This window comes from Hypanus sabinus, unplaced genomic scaffold, assembly GCF_030144855.1.
Source record: "Hypanus sabinus isolate sHypSab1 unplaced genomic scaffold, sHypSab1.hap1 scaffold_693, whole genome shotgun sequence".
Lineage (NCBI taxonomy): Eukaryota > Metazoa > Chordata > Chondrichthyes > Myliobatiformes > Dasyatidae > Hypanus > Hypanus sabinus.
Window position 1 is genome coordinate 150789 of NW_026781545.1, and position 18399 is coordinate 169187.

The 18399-nt window shown below is 53.9% G+C and overlaps 1 protein-coding gene across 1 annotated transcript in view; it reads right to left on the reverse strand.

Moving 5' to 3' along the window:
• Nucleotides 1-18399, reverse strand: part of LOC132389884 (tonsoku-like protein) — a gene marked incomplete at its 3' end in the record, with an annotated part of 239660 nt that overhangs the window by 132226 nt on the left and 89035 nt on the right. The window contains exons 11-12 of the mRNA XM_059962447.1: nucleotides 16556-16628; nucleotides 7518-7681 (exon numbers count right to left, since the gene is read on the reverse strand). Coding sequence (XP_059818430.1) covers nucleotides 7518-7681; nucleotides 16556-16628 — 237 coding nt within the window. The remainder of the gene's footprint in view (nucleotides 1-7517; nucleotides 7682-16555; nucleotides 16629-18399) is intronic.

An 18399-nucleotide genomic window follows, 5' to 3' on the forward strand; every position in this document is an offset into this window, starting at 1 on the left:
CTTGTGTCCGACACCGTGAGTTACACCGTTCCCATTCTACTGGCACCCCGTGCCCGACACTGTGAGTTACACCGTTCCCACTCTACTGCCACCCCGTGTCCGACACTGTGAGTTACACCGTTCCCACTCTACTGGCACCCCGTGCCCGACACTGTGGTTTACACCGTTCGCACTCTACTGGCACCCCGTGCCCGACACTGTGAGTTACACCGTTCCCACTCTACTGGCACCCCGTGCCCGACACTGTGAGTTACACCGTTCCCACTCTACTGGCAACCCTTGTCCGACACTGTGAGTTACACCGTTCCCATTCTACTGGCACCCCTTGTCCGACACTGTGATTTACACCGTTCCCACTCTACTGGCACCCCTTGTCCGACACTGTGAGTTACACCGTTCCCATTCTACTGGCACCCCGTGTCCGACACTGTGAGTTACACCGTTCCCACTCTACTGGCACCCCGTGTCCGACACTGTGAGTAACACCGTTCCCACTCTACTGGCACCCTGTGTCCGACACTGTGAGTTACACCGTTCCCATTCTACTGGCACCCCGTGCGCGACACGGTGAGTTACACCGTTCCCATTCTACTGACACCCCGTGTCCGACACTGTGAGTTACACCGTTCCCACTCTACTGACACCCCGTGTCCGACACAGTGAGTAACACCGTTCCCACTCTACTGGCACCCCGTGCCCGACACTGTGAGTTACACCGTTCCCACACTACTGACACCCCGTGTGCGACACTGTGAGTTACACTGTTCCCACTCTACTGGCACCCCATGTCCGATACTGAGTAACACCGTTCCCACTCTACTGGCACCCCGTGTCCGACACTGTGAGTTACACCGTTCCCACTCTACTGACACCCCGTGTCCGACACTGTGAGTTACACCGTTCCCACTGTACTGGCACCCTGTGTCCGACACTGTGAGTTACACCGTTCCCACTCTACTGGCACCCCTTGCCCGACACGGTGAGTTACACCGTTCCCACTCTACTGGCAGCCCGTGCCCGACACCGTGAGTTACACCGTTCCCAGTGTACTGGCACCCCGTGTCCGCCACCGTGAGTTACAGCGTTCCCACTGTACTGACACCCCGTGTCCGACACTGTGAGTAACACCGTCCCCACTCTACTGGCACCCCGTGACCGACACTGTGAGTTACACCGTTCCCACTCTACTGGCACCCTGTGTCCAACACTGTGAGTTACACCGTTCCCACTCTACTGGCACCCCGTGTCCGTCACTGAGTTACACCGTTCCCACTCTACGGGCACCCCGTACCCGACACCGTGAGTTACACCGTTCCCAATCTACTGGCACCCCGTGCCCGACACTGTGAGTAACACCGTTCCCACTCTACTGACACCCCGTGCCCGACACCGTGAGTTACACCGTTCCCATACTACTGGCACCCCGTGTCAGACACTGAGTTACACCGTTCCCACTCTACTGGCACCCCGTGCCCGACTCTGTGAGTTACACCGTTCCCACTCTGCCGGCACCCCGTGCCCGACACTGTGAGTTACACCGTTCCCACTCTGCCGGCACCCCGTGCCCGACACTGTGAGTTACACTGTTCCCACTCTACTGACACCCCGTGCCCGACACTGTGAGTTACACCGTTCCCAATCTACTGGCACCCCGGGTCCGACACCGTGAGTTACACCATTCCCACTCTACTGGCACCCCGGGTCCGACACCGTGAGCTACACCGTTCCCACTCTACTGGCACCCCGTGTCCGACACTTTGAGTTACACCGTTCCCACTGTACTGACACCCCGTGTCCGAGACTGTGAGTTACACCGTTCCCACTGTACTGACACCCCGTGTCCGACACTGTGAGTTACACCGTTCCCACTCTACTGACACCCCGTGCCCGACACCGTGAGTTACACCGTTCCCACTCTACTGGCACCCCGTGTCCGACACTGTGAGTTACACCGTTCCCACTGTACTGACACCCCGTGTCCGACACTGTGAGTTACACCGTTCCCACACTACTGACACCCCGTGCCCGACACCGTGAGTTACACCGTTCCCACTCTACTGGCACCCCATGCCCGACACTGTGCGTTACACCCTTCCCACTCTACTGACACCCCGTGCCCGACACCGTGAGTTACACCGTTCCCACTCTACTGGCACCCCGTGTCCGACACCGTGAGTTACACCGTTCCCACTCTACTGGCACCCCATGCCCGACACTGTGAGTTACACCGTTCCCACTCTACTGGTACCCCGTGTCCGACACCGTTAGTTACACCGTTCCCACTCTATTGGCACCCCGTGCCCGACACTGTGAGTTACACCGTTCCCACTCTACTGACACCCCGTGCCCGACACCGTGAGTTACACCGTTCCCACTCTACTGGCACCCCATGCCCGACACCGTGAGTTACACCGTTCCCACTCTACTGGCACCCTGTGTCCGACACTGTGAGTTACACCGTTCCCAGTCTACTGACACCCCGTGTCCGACACGGTGAGTTACACCGTTCCCACTCTACTGGCACCCCGTGTCCGACACCGTGAGTTACACCGTTCCCACTCTACTGGCACCCCATGCCCGACACCGTGAGTTACACCGTTCCCACTCTACTGGTACCCCGTGTCCGACACCGTTAGTTACACCGTTCCCACTCTATTGGCACCCCGTGCCCGACACTGTGAGTTACACCGTTCCCACTCTACTGACACCCCGTGTCCGACACCGTGAGTAACACCGTTCCCACTCTACTGACACCCCGTGTCCGACACTGTGAGTTACACCGTTCCCATTCTACTGGCACCCCGTGCCCGACACTGTGAGTTACACCGTTCCCACTCTACTGGCACCCCGTGTCCGACACTGTGAGTTACACCGTTCCCACTCTACTGGCACCCCATGCCCGACACTGTGAGTTACACCGTTCCCACTCTACTGGCACCCCGTCTCCAACACTGAGTTACACCGTTCCCACTCTGCCGGCACCCCGTGTCCGACACCGTGAGTTACACCATTCCCACTCTACTGACACCCCATGTCCAACACTGTGAGTAACACCGTTCCCACTCTACTGGCACCCCATGCCCGACACTGTGAGTTACACCGTTCCCACTCTGCCGGCACCCCATGCCCGACACTGTGAGTAACACCGTTCCCACTCTACTGGCACCCCGTGCCCGACACGGTGAGTTACACCGTTCCCACTCTACTGGCACCCCGTGCCCGACACCGTTAGTTACACTGTTCCCACTGTACTGGCACCCCGTGTCCGACACTGTGAGTTACACCGTTCCCACTGTACTGACACCCCGTGTCCGACACTGTGAGTTACACCGTTCCCACTCTACTGGCACCCTGTGTCCGACACTGTGAGTTACACCGTTCCCACTCCACTGGCACCCCGTGTCCGTCACTGAGTTACACCGTTCCCACTCTACTGGCACCCCGTGCCCGACACCGTGAGTTACACCGTTCCCACTCTGCCGGCACCCCATGCCCGACACTGTGAGTTACACCGTTCCCACTCTACTGGCACCCCATGTCCGACACTGTGAGTTACACCGTTCCCACTCTGCCGGCACCCCGTGTCCGACACCGTGAGTTACACCGTTCCCACTCTACTGGCACCCCATGCCCGACACTGTGAGTTACACCGTTCCCACTCTACTGGTACCCCGTGTCCGACACCGTTAGTTACACCGTTCCCACTCTATTGGCACCCCGTGCCCGACACTGTGAGTTACACCGTTCCCACTCTACTGACACCCCGTGCCCGACACCGTGAGTTACACCGTTCCCACTCTACTGACACCCCGTGCCCGACACCGTGAGTTACACCGTTCCCACTCTACTGGCACCCTGTGTCCGACACTGTGAGTTACACCGTTCCCACTCTACTGCCACCCCGTGTCCGATACCGTGAGTTACACCGTTCCCAGTCTACTGACACCCCGTGTCCGACACGGTGAGTTACACCGTTCCCACTCTACTGGCACCCCGTGTCCGACACCGTGAGTTACACCGTTCCCACTCTACTGGCACCCCATGCCCGACACTGTGAGTTACACCGTTCCCACTCTACTGGTACCCCGTGTCCGACACCGTTAGTTACACCGTTCCCACTCTATTGGCACCCCGTGCCCGACACTGTGAGTTACACCGTTCCCACTCTACTGGCACCCCGTGCCCGACACTGTGAGTTACACCGTTCCCACTCTACTGACACCCCGTGCCCGACACCGTGAGTTACACCGTTCCCACTCTACTGGCACCCCATGCCCGACACTGTGCGTTACACCCTTCCCACTCTACTGACACCCCGTGCCCGACACCGTGAGTTACACCGTTCCCACTCTACTGGCACCCTGTGTCCGACACTGTGAGTTACACCGTTCCCACTCTACTGCCACCCCGTGTCTGATACCGTGAGTTACACCGTTCCCAGTCTACTGACACCCCGTGTCCGACACGGTGAGTTACACCGTTCCCACTCTACTGGCACCCCGTGTCCGACACCGTTAGTTACACCGTTCCCACTCTATTGGCACCCCGTGCCCGACACTGTGAGTTACACCGTTCCCACTCTACTGACACCCCGTGTCCGACACCGTGAGTAACACCGTTCCCACTCTACTGACACCCCGTGTCCGACACTGTGAGTTACACCGTTCCCATTCTACTGGCACCCCGTGCCCGACACTGTGAGTTACACCGTTCCCACTCTACTGGCACCCCGTGTCCGACACTGTGAGTTACACCGTTCCCACTCTACTGGCACCCCATGCCCGACACTGTGAGTTACACCGTTCCCACTCTACTGACACCCCATGTCCAACACTGTGAGTTACACCGTTCCCACTCTGCCGGCACCCCATGCCCGACACTGTGAGTAACACCGTTCCCACTCTACTGGCACCCCGTGCCCGACACGGTGAGTTACACCGTTCCCACTCTACTGGCACCCCGTGCCCGACACCGTGAGTTACACCGTTCCCACTCTACTGACACCCCGTGCCCGACACCGTGAGTTACACCGTTCCCACTCTACTGGCACCCCGTGCCCGACACTGTGAGTTACACCGTTCCCACTGTACTGGCACCCCATGTCCGCCACCGTGAGTTACACCGTTCCCACTCTACTGGCACCCCGTGCCCGACACTGTGAGTTACACCATTCCCACTCTACTGGCACCCTGTGTCCGACACTGTGAGTTACACCGTTCCCACTCCACTGGCACCCCGTGTCCGTCACTGAGTTACACCGTTCCCACTCTACTGGCACCCCGTGCCCGACACCGTGAGTTACACCGTTCCCACTCTGCCGGCACCCCGTGCCCGACACTGTGAGTTACACCGTTCCCACTCTGCCGGTACCCCGTGCCCGACACTGTGAGTTACACCGTTCCCACTCTACTGGCACCCCATGTCCGACACTGTGAGTTACACCGTTCCCACTCTGCCGGCACCCCGTGTCCGACACCGTGAGTTACACCGTTCCCACTCTACTGGCACCCTGTGCCCGACACTGAGTTTCACCGTTCCCATTCTGCTGACACCCCGTGTTCAACACTGTGAATTACACCGTTCCCACTCTACTGACACCCCGTGCCCGACACCGTGAGTTACACCGTTCCCATTCTGCTGACACCCCATGTCCAACACTGTGAGTTACACCGTTCCCACTCTACTGACACCCCGTGTCCGACACTGAGAGTTACACCGTTCCCACTGTACTGGCACCCTGTGTCCGACACTGTGAGTTACACCGTTCCCACTCTACTGGCACCCCGTGCCCGACACCGTGAGTTACACCGTTCCCACTCTACTGCCACCCCGTGTCCGACACTGTGAGTTACACCGTTCCCACTCTACTGACACCCCATGCCCGACACAGTGAGTAACACCGTTCCCACTCTGCTGACACCCCATGTCCAACACTGTGAGTTACACCGTTCCCACTCTACTGACACCCCATGCCCGACACAGTGAGTAACACCGTTCCCACTCTACTGGCACCCCGTGTCCGACACTGTGAGTTACACCGTTCCCACTCTACTGGCACCCCATGCCCTACACTGTGCGTTACACCGTTCCCATTCTGCTGACACCCCATGTCCAACACTGTGAGTTACACCGTTCCCACTCTACTGACACCCCATGCCCGACACAGTGAGTAACACCGTTCCCACTCTACTGGCACCCCGTGTCCGACACGGTGAGTTACACCATTCCCACTCTACTGGCACCCCTTGCCCGACAGCGTGAGTTACACCATTCCCACTCTACTGGCACCCCGTGTCCGACACTGTGAGTTACACCGTTCCCACTCTACTGACACCCCGTGTCCGACACTGTGAGTTACACCGTTCCCTCTCTACTGACACCGCGTGCCCGACACTGTGAGTTACACCGTTCCCACTCTACTGCCACTCCGTGTCCGACACAGTGAGTAACACCGTTCCCACTCTACTGACACCCTGTGCCCGACACTGTGAGTTACACCGTTCCCACTCTACTGGCACCCTGTGCCCGACACCGTGAGTTACACCGTTCCCACTCTGCCGGCACCCCGTGTCCGACACCGTGAGTTACACCGTTCCCACTCTACTGGCACCCCATGCCCGACACTGTGAGTTACACCGTTCCCACTCTACTGGCACCCCGTGCCCGACACGGTGAGTTACACCGTTCCCACTCTACTGGCACCCTGTGCCCGACACCGTTAGTTACACTGTTCCCACTGTACTGGCACCCCATGTCCGCCACCGTGAGTTACACCGTTCCCACTGTACTGACACCCCGTGTCCGACACTGTGAGTTACACCGTTCCCACTCTACTGGCACCCTGTGTCCGACACTGTGAGTTACACCGTTCCCACTCCACTGGCACCCCGTGTCCGTCACTGAGTTACACCGTTCCCACTCTACTGGCATCCCGTACCCGACACCGTGAGTTACACCGTTCCCATTCTACTGGCACCCCATGTCCGACACTGAGTTACACCGTTCCCACTCTACTGGCACCCCGTGCCCGACACTGTGAGTTACACCGTTCCCACTCTGCCGGCACCCCGTGCCCGACACTGTGAGTTACACCGTTCCCACTCTACTGGCACCCGATGCCCGACACTGTGAGTTACACCGTTCCCACTCTACTGGCACCCCATGTCCGACACTGTGAGTTACACCGTTCCCACTCTACTGGCACCCTGTGCCCGACACTGAGTTTCACCGTTCCCATTCTGCTGACACCCCGTGTTCAACACTGTGAGTTACACCGTTCCCACTCTACTGACACCCCGTGTCCGACACTGTGAGTAACACCGTTCCCACTCTACTGGCACCCCGTGCCCGACACCGTGAGTTACACCATTCCCACTCTACTGGCACCCCGTGTCCGACACTGTGAGTTACACCGTTCCCACTCTACTGCCACTCCGTGTCCGACACAGTGAGTAACACCGTTCCCACTCTACTGGCACCCCATGCCCGACACCGTGAGTTACCGTGTGCTGCCTGACCTGACTGTCTTTGACCTGGGTCTCTGCTCCCCTGTTGATGAGAAGCTCCACTGTGTCCAGGTGTCCATTGTCGAGGGCATCATGTAGGGCTGTGATTCCGTCGCACTGCCTGTCCTCTTCGCTGTTAATGGCCGCACCGTTATCCAGCAATAGTGCCACGATATCTGCAACCAGAGCTTGGTTACTGCAGTGCTCACATTCCTCCTGCTGCCTTCACAGGGCAGCTGGCCATTCTGTCCATCAAGCCTGTCCTCTCCCTGCCCTCCAGTCCCATCACCAACCCTGTCCACTGCTGATTTGTTACTTACTGAGGAACAGACCCCTCTGTCCCTTTGAGCTGAACCATCAACAACTCCTGATTTAACCCTCGCCCAATCATGGGACAATGGCCAATGACCAATTAACCTATGAACTTGTCTGTTGCTGGACTGGGAGGAAACCCACACTTTCCAGACTCCTTACGGAAGATGCTGGAATTGAACTCTGAACTCCAACACAACAAACTGAAATGGCGACACCTCACCTACGTTGCCACGGCTGATCCAGTGTGAGTGACTGTTTTCCAGCCACCCAACAAGGTCCGGACCATTCCATACCCTGTCCCTGTCTACCTCTAATAAATTCCCCCCCATCTCAACTATCCCTGACCCCCAGGGAAGCAGTCCCAGCTTCCCCAGTGGAGGTGGGGTCACTCTCATCTGGAATTGTCACAATAAATCCCTATCGCCCTCTCTCCAGGAAGTCCGGAACCTTCTTGCAATGGGGTGACTGGAATGGGACAGGAGGAGATGGTGGCATTCTTTCTGGCACCGGTCTGAGCAGCTCCCTCCATGTCGCACACCCCTGTACCTGAATCCCCCGCTCCGATTTCAATATGCAGGAAGATTAGGGAAAACAGGCTGGTGCTGGATCCCAACAGAGAAAATTTGTAGAATGCTGACAAAGGCTTTTTAGCAACATACACAAAATGCTGGTGGAACACAGCAGGCCAGGCAGCATCTATAGGGAGAAGCGCTGTCGACGTTTCAGGCCGAGACCCTTCGTCAGGACTAACTGAAAGGAAGGAAAGCTTTTTAGAGCAGCTTGTGGTTGAGCCCACTGTGAGAAAGGCAATTTTGGATTGTGTGTTATGTAATGAGCTGGATTTGATTAGGGAACTTATGTTAAAGGACCCCTAGGAGATAGTGATCATAGCATCTTGACGAAGGGTCTCGGCCCTAAACGTCGACAGTGCTTCTCCCTATAGCTGCTGCCTGGCCTGCTGTGTTCCACCAGCATTTTGTGTGTGTTGTTGTTAATGTTGACAGTGCTTCTCCCTATAGCTGCTGCCTGGCCTGCTGTGTTCCACCAGCATTTTGTGTGTGTTGTTGTTAATGTTGACAGTGCTTCTCCCTATAGCTGCTGCCTGGCCTGCTGCGTTCCACCAGCATTTTGTGTGTGTTGCTCGTGATCGTAATATGATGGAATTCACCCTGCAGTTTGAGACGGAGAAGCTCAAGTCAGGTCTATCAGTATTACTGTGGAGTAAAGAGAATTACAAAAGGCATGAGAGAAGAGCTGGCCAAAGTTGACTGGAAGGTAGCACTACCAGGAATGATGGCAAAGCAGCAGGGTTGGAGCTTCCGGGCAATTCCGAAGGTGCAGGATCGATACATCCCAAAGATGAGGTAGTATTCAAAAGGAAGGATGAGGCAGCGGGGGCTGACAAGGGAACTCAAAGGCACTAGAAAAGCAAAAGAGAATTAGTGTGAAGTTAGAGGATTGGGATGCCTTTAAAAACCGGCAGAAGGCAACTGAAAAAGCCATAAGGAGAGAAAAGATGAAATATGAAGATGAGCTAGCCAAGAAAAGAATCAAAATAAACCAGGAAATGATTGGCCGGTGAGCCTGATATCAGTATCGGGAAGGTCATTGGAAGGTATTGTGAGGGCCCCAATACACAAGTATTTGGACTGATTAGGGATAATCAGCATGGCTTTGTGTGTGGCAGTTTCTGTCTAGCCAATCACGCAGTTCTTTGAGGAAGTTACCGGAAAGTGGATGAAGGCAAGGCAGTGGATATTGTTTACATGGACTTATGACAAGGTTCCACATGGGAGATTGGTCCAGGAGGTTGTCGCCTGGCATTCAGGATGAGGTAGTAAATTGGATTAGACACTGGCTTTGTGGGAGAAGCCAGAGAGTGGTGGTAGATGGCTGCCTGTCTGACTGGAGCCCTGTGACTACTGGAGTGTCACAGGGATCGGCGCTGGTTCTGTTGTTGTTTGTCATCTATACCAATGATCTGGATGATGATGTGATTAACTGGATCAGCAAATTTGCCGATGACACCAAGATTGGGGGAGTAGTGGACAGTGAGGAGGCTATCACGGCTTGCAGAGGGATCTGGATCAGCTGGAAAATTGGGCTGAAAAATGACAGATGGAATTTAATACAGACAAATGTGAGGTGTTGCACTTTGGGAGGACCAACCAGGGTAGGACTTACACAGTGAACGGTAGGGAATGGAGCAGGGTGGTCGAACAAAGGGACCTGGGAATACAGGTATAAAATTTGTTAACAGAATCATAAAGATAGCTCTTGGTACATTGGCCTTAATCATAGTATTGAATACAGGAGATGGGAGGTGTTGAAGCTGTATAAGGCACCTGTGAGGCCTAATTTGGAGCATTCCTACAGGTAAGTTATCAACAACGTTGAAAGAATACAGAAAAAAGTTACAAGGATGTTGCCAGATCTGAAGGGTCTGAGTTATAAGGAAAGAATGAATAGGTTAGAAATTTATTCTTTGCAACAAAGAAGGTTGATAGTGGTATAAAAATGATGAGGGGTATAGACAGGGTAAATGCAAGCAGGCTTTTTCCACTGAGGTTCGGTGGGACTACAACCAGAGGTCATGGGTTAAGGGCGAAAGGTGAAGAGTTTAAGGGGAACATGAGGGGAAATGACTTCACTCAGAGGGTAATGAGAGTATGGAATGAGCTGCATGTGAACTCGGTTTTTACATTTAGGAGAAGTTTGGATGTGTACATGGATAGGAGGGATATGTTGGGCTTGTCTGGGAGCAGGTCGAAGGGAGTAAGCAGGTTAAGTTGCTCGGCATGGGCTAGATGGGCTGAAGGACCTGTTTTTGTGATGTACTTTTCTGTGCATATAGAGATAGGGTAACTACTGAGACAGTACTCCAATGTGCCCATACAAAACGATCTTTAATGAGAACATTAAATGAGAGAAAACTTAAACTCCTGGGCCACGTCATTAGAAAGGGAGAATAGAATGCCTTACAATACAAGGCTGTATGCCTGGGAAATGCGGAAGGCAAAGAAGAAAACATATGGACACTGTGAAAGAACTAACAGATCTAAGCGTGCGAGTGAGGTATCTTTGATGCTGCGAGGGATCGTTCGATGTGGGAAGCCATGATCGCCCAAGCGTGTAACACGCAAGGGACATGAAGAAGAAGAAGACGACTTTTCTATGACTATAGCCCTGAAATAGAGCACAGAACATTATAACAGTACAGGCCATTCAGCCCACAACTTTGTGCCAACCTTTTAACCTACTCCAAGATCAATCTAAACCTTGCTCCTACATAGCCTTCATCTTCCTTTCATCCATGTCCCTGCCTAAGCGACTCTGAAATGAACCTTAGATGTATAACCATGTAACAATTACAGCACGGAAACAGGCCATCTCGGCCCTTCTAGTCCGTGCCGAATGTGCCTTAAATATAGAACATATAGCACAGGAGCAGCATCTGTCCCCATCAGGAGCCTCAGGTCCCACACCACCAGGTTCAGGAGCCAACCATCAGGCTCTTGAACCAAAAGGGACAACTTCACTCACCACATCCCTGAACTGTTCACACAACTTATGGACTCTTCATCTCCTGCTCTCGATGTTAAGAGCTTATTTATTTTATCTTGCGTTCACAAGTTTTGTTGTCTTTTGCACTTTGGTTGAACATCCAAGTTGGTGTGGTCTTTCGTTGATTCTGTTTTGGTTATCATCCTATGGATTGATTGAGTATGATCGCAAGAAAATGAACCTGTGTGCTGTATACGGTGTACTTTGATAATACATTTACTTTCAGCTTTGAGTAAGTGATATGCCTTGTATCTGTTTGGCCTGCACATCCCTCTTGTATCTGCATATCTGCTCACAGACTGTCTGTCCCACTCCCATCAGGGAGGAGGCTATGCAACACCCACACTAGGACCACCAGACTCAAAAACAGTTACTTTCCCCAAGCAGTAAGGCTGACCAACATCTCCAGATCCGCAGTAACAAATATTACATTCTCCTTTCCACTTTTGCGCAGGAAATGACATTAAGCTTGAGTCTTAAATCTTACTTACCTCCCAGCGGATCTGCTCCCTCCAGACACCTAAGACCATGTGTAAAAATTAACATCTCCTTTGAACCGATCCCTTCTCACCCTAAATGCACATTTCAGCCTTAGAAACCTCAGTCAGATCTCCCCCTCAACCTTGGTTGCTCCAAAGAAAACAAGAGTTTGCCTCACCCCTCTCTAACCCAGGCAGCATCCTGCTGAGCCACTTCTGCACAGACTCGAAACCATTCCTGTCATGGCCTGAGCAGAAGCAAGGTTGCAAATGCCACTTAACCACAGGCACGACTCTCTGCTGAGTGGAGGAACAGGAGGAGGTTGGGGCCCACATCCTCAAAGCTGCTGCACAAGTCGATGAGTGGTGAAGAAGACGTTCATTAGTTGGGGGTTTGAGTTTGAGAGCCGTGAGGCAGGGGTGCTGTGCTAGCGTGGAGCGCACCTGGCACATCCTTAAGGGAAAAGCTGAACTAAACAAGCTAATTAACGAGGTGCCGCCCAGGGTGGTCTGACTGCTGATCTCCCGGGATTTTTATGCACAACAGGAGTTTACAAAGAATGGTGTCAGAAACAAAAACATCTCATTAAATCCACTCGCTGGATGTCTTCTTGTTTTGTGGCGTCCCGGGAGATCAGCAGAGCCAGACCACCCTGGGCGGCACCCCATTAATTAGCTTGTTTAGTTCAGCTTTTCCCTTAAAGATGTGCCGGGTGCACTCCGTGCCAGCACAGCACCCCTGTCGTGAGGTAATGTTGCAGCTCAACTCCAGCTGTACCTGAACGGGAGAATTACATTTTATTCTGATCATGGAGAGAACGTGGATGTTCCCTTGCTTCAACACTGAACTGATTCCACAATCTATTGACTCACTTTCAGGGATCTACAACTCATATTCTCAGTATTATTGACCGATTGGTTGATTTACTGTTCGTCTTCTTTTGCACATTGCTGGTTTGTTAGTCTTGTGTGTAGCTTTCCATTGATTCTGCTGTGTTTCTCTGTTCCACTGTGAAAGGCTGCGAGTAAATGATATAGTGATGTATACCTACTTGGATAAGAGATTCACTTTGAACTCTGCACTTGAGAGAGGGTGCAGAGGAGATTCACCAGGATGCTGCCTGGATTAGAGAGGGTGCAGAGGAGATTCACCAGGATGCTGCCTGGATTAGAGAGGGTGCAGAGGAGATTCACCATGATGCTGCCTGGATTAGAGAGGGTGCAGAGGAGATTCACCGGGATGCTGCCTGGATTAGAGAGGGTGCAGAGGAGATTCACCATGATGCTGCCTGGATTAGAGAGGGTGCAGAGGAGATTCACCAGGATGCTGCCTGGATTAGAGAGGGTGCAGAGGAGATTCACCAGGATGCTGCCTGGATCAGAGAGGTTGCAGAGGAGATTCACCATAATGCTGCCTGGATTAGAGAGGGTGCAGAGGAGATTCACCAGGATGCTGCCTGGATTAGAGAGGGTGCAGAGGAGATTCAACAGGATGCTGCCTGGATTAGAGAGGGTGCAGAGGAGATTCACCAGGATGCTGCCTGGATCAGTGAGAGTGCAGAGGAGATTCACCAGGATGCTGCCTGGATTAGAGAGGGTGCAGAGGAGATTCACCAGGACGCTGCCTGGATTAGAGAGGGTGCAGAGGAGATTCCCCAGGATGCTGCCTGGATTAGAGAGGGTGCAGAGGAGATTCACCAGGACGCTGCCTGGATTAGAGAGCGTGCAGAGGAGATTCACCATGATGCTGCCTGGATTAGAGTGGGTGCAGAAGAGATTCACCATGATGCTGCCTGGATTAGAGAGGGTGCAGAGGAGATTCACCAGGACGCTGCCTGGATTAGAGAGGGTGCAGAGGAGATTCACCAGGATGCTGCCTGGATTAGAGAGCGTGCAGAGGAGATTCACCATGATGCTGCCTGGATTAGAGAGGGTGCAGAAGAGATTCACCATGATGCTGCCTGGATCAGAGAGGTTGCAGAGGAGATTCACCAGAATGCTGCCTTGATTAGAGAGGGTGCAGAAGAGATTCACCAGGATGCTGCCTAGATTAGAGAGGGTGCAGAGGAGATTCACCAGGATGCTGCCTGGATTAGAGAGGTTGCAGAGGAGATGCACCATAATGCTGCCTTGATTAGAGAGGGTGCAGAAGAGATTCACCAGGATGCTGCCTGGATTAGAGAGGGTGCAGAGGAGATTCACCATAATGCTGCCTGGATTAGAGAGGGTGCAGAGGAGATTCACCAGGATGCTGCCTGGATTAGAGGGGGTGCAGAGGAGATTCACCATAATGCTGCCTTGATTAGAGAGGGTGCAGAGGAGATTCACCAGGATGCTGCCTTGATTAGAGAGGGTGCAGAGGAGATTCACCAGGATGCTGCCTGGATCAGAGAGGGTGCAGAGGAAATTCACCATGATGCTGCCTGGATCAGAGAGGGTGCAGAGGAGATTCACCATAATGCTGCCTGGATTAGAGAGGGTGCAGAGGAGATTCACCATAATGCTGCCTTGATTAGAGAGGGTGCAGAGGAGATTCACCAGGATGCTGCCTTGATTAGAGAGGGTGCAGAGGAGATTCACCAGGATGCTGCCTGGATTAGAAAGCATGTCCTACTAGGACAGGTTGAGTGAATTTGGTCTTTTGTCTCTGGAGTGAAGCAGAATGAGAGGTAACTTGATGGAGATGTACAAGATGGCAAGAGGCATAGAGAGAGTGGACAGACAGAGATTTTTTCTCAGGCTGAAAATGACTAACACAAGAGGGTATAATCTTAAAATGATTGGAGGAGACTATCGTGGGGATGTCAAAGGTAGGTTTTACACCAAAGGAAGGCTGCAGGCTTAGATGGTGTCAGCCCCAGGGTGCTCAAAGCCTGTGCCCCCCAGCTATGTGGAGTACTTCACCATGTCTTCAACCTGAGCCTGAGTCTCCAGAGGGTTCCTGTGCTGTGGAAGACATCCTGCCTCGTCCCTGTACCAAAGTCACCGCGCCCCAGTGGCTCCAATGACTACAGACCGGTGGCATTGACCTCCCACATCATGAAGACCCTGGAGAGACTTGTTCTAGAGCAGCTCCAGCCTATGGTTAGGCCACAATTAGACCCCCTCCAGTTCGCCGACCAGCCCTGACGAGGAGTTGAGGATGCCATTGTCTACCTGCTGAACCGTGTCTACGCCCACCTGGACAAGCCGGCCAGCACTGTGAGGGTCATGTTTTTTGACTTCTCCAGTGCGTTCAACACCATCCACCCTGCTCTGCTGGGTGAGAAGCTGACAGTGATGCAGGTGGATGCTTCCCTGGTGTCATGGATTATTGATTACCTGACTGGCAGACCACAGTACGTGCGTTTGCAACACTGTGTGTCAGACAGAGTGGTCAGCAGCACTGGGGCTCCACAGGGGACTGTCCTCTCTCCCTTTCTCTTCACCATCTACACCTCGGACTTCAACTACTGCACAGAGTCTTGCCATCTTCAGAAGTTTTCTGATGACTCTGCCATAGTTGGATGCATCAGCAAGGGAGATGAGGCTGAGTACAGGGCTACGGTGGGAAACTTTGTCACATGGTGTGAGCAGAATCATCTGCAGCTTAATGTGAAAAAGACTAAGGAGCTGGTGGTGGACCTGAGGAGGGCTAAGGCACCGGTGACCCCTGTTTCCATCCAAGGGGTCAGTGTGGACATGGTGGAGGATTACAAAAACCTGGAGATACAAATTGACAATAAACTGGACTGGTCAAAGAACACTGAGGCTGTCTACAAGAAGCCATCTCTACTTCCTGAGGAGACTGAGGTCCTTTAACATCTGCCGGACGATGCTGAGGATGTTCTACGAGTCTGTGGTGGCCAGTGCTATCATGTTTGCTGTTGTGTGCTGGGGCAGCAGGCTGAGGGTAGCAGACACCAACAGAATCAACAAACTCATTCGTAAGGCCAGTGATGTTGTGGGGTTGGAACTGGACTCTCTGACGGTGGTGTCTGAAAAGAGGATACCGTCCAAGTTGCATGCCACCTTGGACAATGTCTCCCATCCACTCCATAATGTACTGGTTAGGCACAGGAGTACATTCAGCCAGAGACTCATTCCACTGAGATGCAACACTGAGCGACATAGGAAGTCATTCCTACCTGTGGCCATCAAACTTTACAACTCCTCCCTCAGAGTGTCAGACACCCTGAGCCAATAGTCTGGTCCTGGACTTATTTCCACTTGGAATAATTTACTTATTATTATTTAATTATTTATGGTTTTATATTGCTATATTTCTACACTATTCTTGGTTGGTGCAACTGTAATGAAACAAAATTTCCCTTGGGATCGATAAAGTATGTCTGTCTGTCTACACAGAGCGTTGGATATTGTTCGTAGAGGCAGATATATTAGGGACATTTAAGAAACTCTTAGAGAGGCACATGAATGATAGAAAATTGGAGGGCTATGTGGGAGGGAAGGATTGGAATGATCTTACAGTAGGTTAAATGGTCAGCACAACATTGTGGGCTGAAGGGCCTGTCCTACACTGAACCTGACTTTGTCTGTTCTCCAGGTCTGTCTGCCCGATTCCTGCAGTGTGGCGTGACACAGCCCACCTCCTTGAGTTACCCTGACTCTGACCCGCACAAGCAGCTTTCAGCAGCGGCCATCACAGACTCTGGGTCAGACAGTGGTGTGAAGGTGTCAGTGGAGACTGACCTGTCCAGCCGTGGTTACAGGCTTCATGCAGGGGCGTCCAGCCAGCATGGTCTCTCCCATTTACTGGGTGACCCTGGGAAGGAAGAATCAAAACATGCGAATTGTTCCCCTCCAAAATATCCAGCACAAGAACAACCCCCTTGCCCCGTTCACCCATCTACCCCACCCACAGAAACACTGACCCACTCCACCCATCACCAACCCATCCAAGCCCCATCTCCAAGAAAAGCCCACACACACAATACCCCACACACACCACCATAGCCCATCCCCACGCACCACCGTACCCCACCCACACATACCACCGTATCCCATCCACACACACCACCATAGCCCATCCCCACGCACCACCGTACCCCATCCACACACACCACCATAGCCCATCCCCACACACCACCGTACCCCATCCACACACACCACCATAGCCCATCCCCACACACCACAGTACCCCATCCACACACACCACCATAGCCCATCCCCACGCACCACCGTACCCCATCCACACACACCACCATAGCCCATCCCCACACACCACCGTACCCCATCCACACACACCACCATAGCCCATCCCCACACACCACCATACCCCACACACACCACCGTACCCCATCCACTCACACCACTGTACCCCATCCACACACACCACCGTACCCCACACACACCACCGTACCCCATCCACTCACACCACTGTACCCCACACACACACCACCATACCCCATCCACTCACACCACCGTACCCCACACACACACCACCGTACCCCACCCACACACCACCGTATCCCATCCACACACCACCGTACCCCACCCACACACCACCGTATCCCATCCACTCACACCACCGTATCCCATCCACACACACCACCGTACCCCACCCACACACACCACCGTACCCCATCCACTCGCACACCACCGTACCCCACCCACACACCACCGTATCCCATCCACTCACATACCACCGTACCCCACCCACACACCACCGTACCCCATCCACTCACACCACCGTACCCCACCCACACACACCACCGTACCCCATCCACTCACACACCACCGTACCCCATCCACTCACACACCACCGTACCCCATCCACTCACACACCACCGTACCCCATCCACACACCACCATACCCCACCCACACACCACCGTATCCCATCCACTCACATACCACCGTACCCCATCCACACACACACCACCGTACCCCACCCACACACCACCGTATCCCATCCACTCACATACCACCGTACCCCACCCACACACCACCGTACCCCATCCCCACACACCACCGTACCCCATCCACTCACACCACCGTACCCCATCCCCACACACACACCACCGTACCCCATCCCCACGCACCACCGTACCCCATCCACACCACCGTACCCCACCCACACACACCACCGTACCCCACCCACACACACACCACCGTACCCCATCCCCACGCACCACCGTACCCCATCCACACCACCGTACCCCACCCACACACACACCATCGTACCCCATCCACACACACCACCGTACCCCACCCACACACACACCACCGTACCCCATCCCCACGCACCACCGTACCCCATCCACACCACCGTACCCCACCCACACACACACCACCGTACCCCATCCACACACACACCATCGTACCCCATCCACTCACACCACCGTACCCCATCCCCACGCACCACCGTACCCCATCCACACACACCACCATACCCCATCCACTCACACACCACCGTACCCCATCCCCACGCACCACCGTACCCCATCCACACACACCACCATACCCCATCCACTCACACACCACCGTACCCCATCCCCACGCACCACCATACCCCATCCACACACACCACCATAGT